The sequence below is a fragment of the Papaver somniferum genome, chromosome 11, assembly GCF_003573695.1.
Source record: "Papaver somniferum cultivar HN1 chromosome 11, ASM357369v1, whole genome shotgun sequence".
NCBI classification, from domain to species: Eukaryota; Viridiplantae; Streptophyta; class Magnoliopsida; order Ranunculales; family Papaveraceae; genus Papaver; species Papaver somniferum.
Genome location: NC_039368.1, coordinates 91,827,063 through 91,831,014, shown reverse-complemented (window position 1 = coordinate 91,831,014; position 3,952 = coordinate 91,827,063). Strand labels below are relative to the sequence as shown.

General features: G+C 37.2%; 1 protein-coding gene across 1 annotated transcript; it reads right to left on the bottom strand.

Annotated features, from left to right (window-relative positions):
- Positions 1-278: 278 nt before the first annotated feature.
- Positions 279-3,239, bottom strand: LOC113322457 (THO complex subunit 4A-like). The gene is made up of 5 exons (XM_026570543.1): positions 2,879-3,239; positions 2,587-2,745; positions 1,939-2,007; positions 1,671-1,855; positions 279-1,011 (listed from the first exon to the last, which is right to left on the bottom strand). Exons 1-5 carry the CDS (start codon positions 3,062-3,064, stop codon positions 834-836), a joined length of 777 nt encoding a protein of 258 aa, XP_026426328.1. The 5' UTR covers positions 3,065-3,239; the 3' UTR covers positions 279-833.
- Positions 3,240-3,952: the final 713 nt, after the last annotated feature.

Below are 3,952 nucleotides of genomic sequence, written 5' to 3'. Positions count from 1 at the left end.
TCAATTCTATGAAGGGGGGAGTGGTGGTTCACTGAACATAGTTCACCTTCACCATTTGTAAGAGTATCTGCTAGCCAGCATAGATCATAAACCATTAAAATGGAAACTAATACTCCCTCGGAAAAATGAATTTTTCTTGTAATAAGAAATTTTATTGATTTTCTACATTTTCATCATCTTTCCTGTTTTATCCTCATTACAATTTCTAACATTAGAAACAAAATTTAATTATAATTATAACTCCGACGAAGGGAGTAACTATTTATTCACGGAAGGAATTACACAAATAACCCTTACCCTTGTACTCGAAAAGAAAAGTGGCAGTTACAGTGTGAAACCCAACAATTATCTCTAATCAAGACGACAGTTAAAAACACATCATGTACAACATACCTATTACAAGAATAATCCAGGTACATGGTAAAAGTTGAAAGTAAAAAACAAGCAACCTAAGTAAAAACAGTTAAGAAGACTTCCTTGACTTCAACCACAGGTTTCTCATAATAATGTACAAGAACTGATACCCTTAATCTTCATAGATGGTCTAGCACTTCAAGCATTTGTTCCTTCACACATCCCCCAACAGAAGTTATAACTTGGACAAAACCAGAAAGCTAGCGGAAACAGATTTAAATTCAGCTGACAGCAATCAATTAAGTACAACAGTAAAAGCACATAATAATTGGCTACAATCACAGACACTCTAGTACATAAAACTAGATACTGAATATTCTCTCCAACATGTTTTCCCCTTTCTCTCAAAGAAGTCACTTCGGTAAAAATACATGAACACTTGGAAATGCAGCATTAACTTTAGACAGGAAACAGCATTTTTAGTTTATTTGCATTGCTTCTGTATGATACTTTTCCAGGTCGGCATCAAGAGCATCTGCAGACACCGGCTCACTGCGACCTCCTCTACCACGACCACGTCCCCTGCCTCCAAAACCACGGCCTCCTGCAGCACCTCCTCGGGGTCGTGTGATAAGTCCACCCATTCTTCCATGTATACTGTTCCATATCATTAGAATAGTTAGTAAACAGGTTTCTACGAGATTTTAACCAGATCCAAAGAATCAACACAAGCTACAAAATATACAAATACAAACATAATAACCTCTTTACAGTAAAGTAAATAGAGTATCGAACACCAGCAGACAAGGAAAAAAACATGTGCCGCTCTACATGTTGTTGTACCACCAAGGCCACAGCGACACAAAAATAATACTAATACTAAACCCATGATTGAGCATATATACATAAAAGCAGAGACACATTATTATATGTGAAGGCATGTGCCGTGGGTAGAAGTTATACACATGCGAAATACATTGTTCAGTACGCAGACAACACAGTAGGACCAAATGAAAAACATTTTCAGAGATGCAACATGTTAAGATGCTGTGTCAGCAACTACAATTACAGCTGAACAGTATAACAAATGCTAATGAACAGATGGAAGTAATGATTCCCCATAAACTCAGCTTAAAGAAGATCCCGAGAAGAACGAAAACTTAGTCTCCCCAGTAATTTTCTCTCTATTTCCCAGTTCCCAAGCACGGCAGAATACAGAAAGTTGCATATAATCAAAAGATGATGTGAGCTTATAAAGAAAAGGAGATCGATCTTGGCAATAGTCACTATGAAGTATAAATTATGATGGTAAGTACCTTCTGGGTGCACCATTTGGACTTCCAATTATGCCATTGGTCGGAGGCGGCCTAGCACCAGGAGCTCCAATATTTGTCCCTACGATCTCTATTTTCATCGGCTTCCCATCAAGCTGCACATTGTTGTATCTCTTGACAGCTGAAGAAGCATCATTCCTTCGTGAAAAGACCACTTCTGCTGTTCCCTGAAAGAGAGAAAATTTATTTTTAGCTGCGAACAGGCGAGTTGATTCCTTCCAGAAATTACAAAACATAGTTGATGAGATACCTTTGATCTCCCACTCCTATCGTAGTGGATTGAACATTTTTTCAGGTCACCAACCTCAGAAAATAGTTCCTGCAAATAAAAACCGTTGCATTAAATACATTATCTAGAAAGTGACCAGTGACCATACTTCGACCAAGAAAGAAATAAATCACAAGAGATCAATCCTGGAAAATCTGACAATGTCCATTACTAGATTACGGTCGCTCAAACCTCATTTACAAAATCAAAGTTAAGACGAACAAACAGCCACCTATCTGACACACCAAAACCAAACAAGTTCATCCACCCAAACTGACACTGAGACAGCATTCGAACAAACAGGTGACTAGGGGTATAGATCAATAAATATTTCTTCCGCAGGTCGCCAGACTTACACAAACACCTTAGAATAGAGACTAGGCAAGATTTCCCAATAGTGCCTTCCAACAATACATAATTACTACGGCAAACTGGTGCAATCAAAGATCAGATCTAGAAATTTCACCAACTTTATAACCCTAACTAATTCAGTAATTATATCCTCCACTTATCAACAGTACTTTCCCTATATCCAAAATAACACCTAATACGAAAGTATTAAATCCTAAAAATAAATCCCTTTGAGAAAGCTCAAAAAAAAAAAAAACTAAGGTTTAGGAAGAAGTATACCTTAATATCCTCATTGGAAACACCATAATCTAAGTTGGAGATGTATAGCTTGGTTCCTGTCTCTATCCCAGAAGCTCTACCAGCACCACCACCTTGAAACGGAGCAGCTTGATCTGAAAACATATCGTGCTTCCACGCTGAATCTGGTGCATGAACCGGCTGTTTCGTGAACCAAAAGACTTCCATGAGAGATGATTTGAAGAAATTCGCAACAAAAAACTTATTACAGAGAGAGATCAATCACAAACGATTTTATCAAAACCCTATTTTTTTTTCAAATTGTTTTTCACACCTTTCCCATTGAATAAGGAGTGGTCCTGTTTGCACCGCGATTTGGAAATCTACGTGCGGGACCAGGACCTCCTCGCCCTCTACTACTACCACCACTACCTCTTCCTCCTTCACCACCTCTTCCTCCTCCAGATTTCTTGTTGTTCTTGATCAGATCATCTAATGACATATCCAACGCACTTGACATCTTCGATTTTTGGGAGGAACGCACTAACAGCTACAGGATTCAGAGAAATCACAGAGATTTTTGGGAAAGATTGAAAAAAAAAAAGATTAGAGCGAAATTTTTAGGGTTTTGCGAAAGGGGATAGATTGGAAGAAGGTAAGGAAAGGCGGTGAGATGAGAGAAGAAATAGTAGATGGGTTTGGGTAAAAGAACCTTTTTTTTTTTTTTTTTTGATGGAGGGTAAAAAAACCTAGAAAAAGATAACCACGGATATTTATGGGATATTTGCACATGTTTGACCGTTAATTGCATAGTTTCGTCGCACAATCTTGGTTATGTTTTGGTCCTAATGATTGAAACCCAAGTTGGTCCTAGTGATTGAAACTCAAGTTGGTGCAGAACACAACAGTTATAGCTAGTCTAATAATTGTTGATGGTGTGGTGGTGGTAGATCCGTAGTGTGAAGGTTATGAAATCTTTTTAAAAGAGATGAGGTCAGACATTTTATTCTTATCTGAAACTAAGCAGCAGAACAAAGAAATGCATAAAATCTTAAAACAAGTAAATGTCTCAAATTATCATCTTGTTCCACCGAGAGGAATTGCTGGTGGTTTGTGTCTTATTTGGAAGAATAATGTTAATATACAAATAATTGACTATGCGTACAACCATATTAATGCAACTGTTACTAACCATATTAATGATAATAGTTGGATCCTCACCTGTTTCTATGGAAGTCCTTATAGAAAAATGAAACTAAGTTATTGGAATATCATAAAAGACATGGCAGGTACTACGGATAAATCTTGGATAATCATTGGAGATTTAAACGTGGTTCTTCATGAAGAGGAAAAGAATAATATCTTTCGTTTTAAGAAAAATGAGGTTAGAATCTTTAATGAACTGATA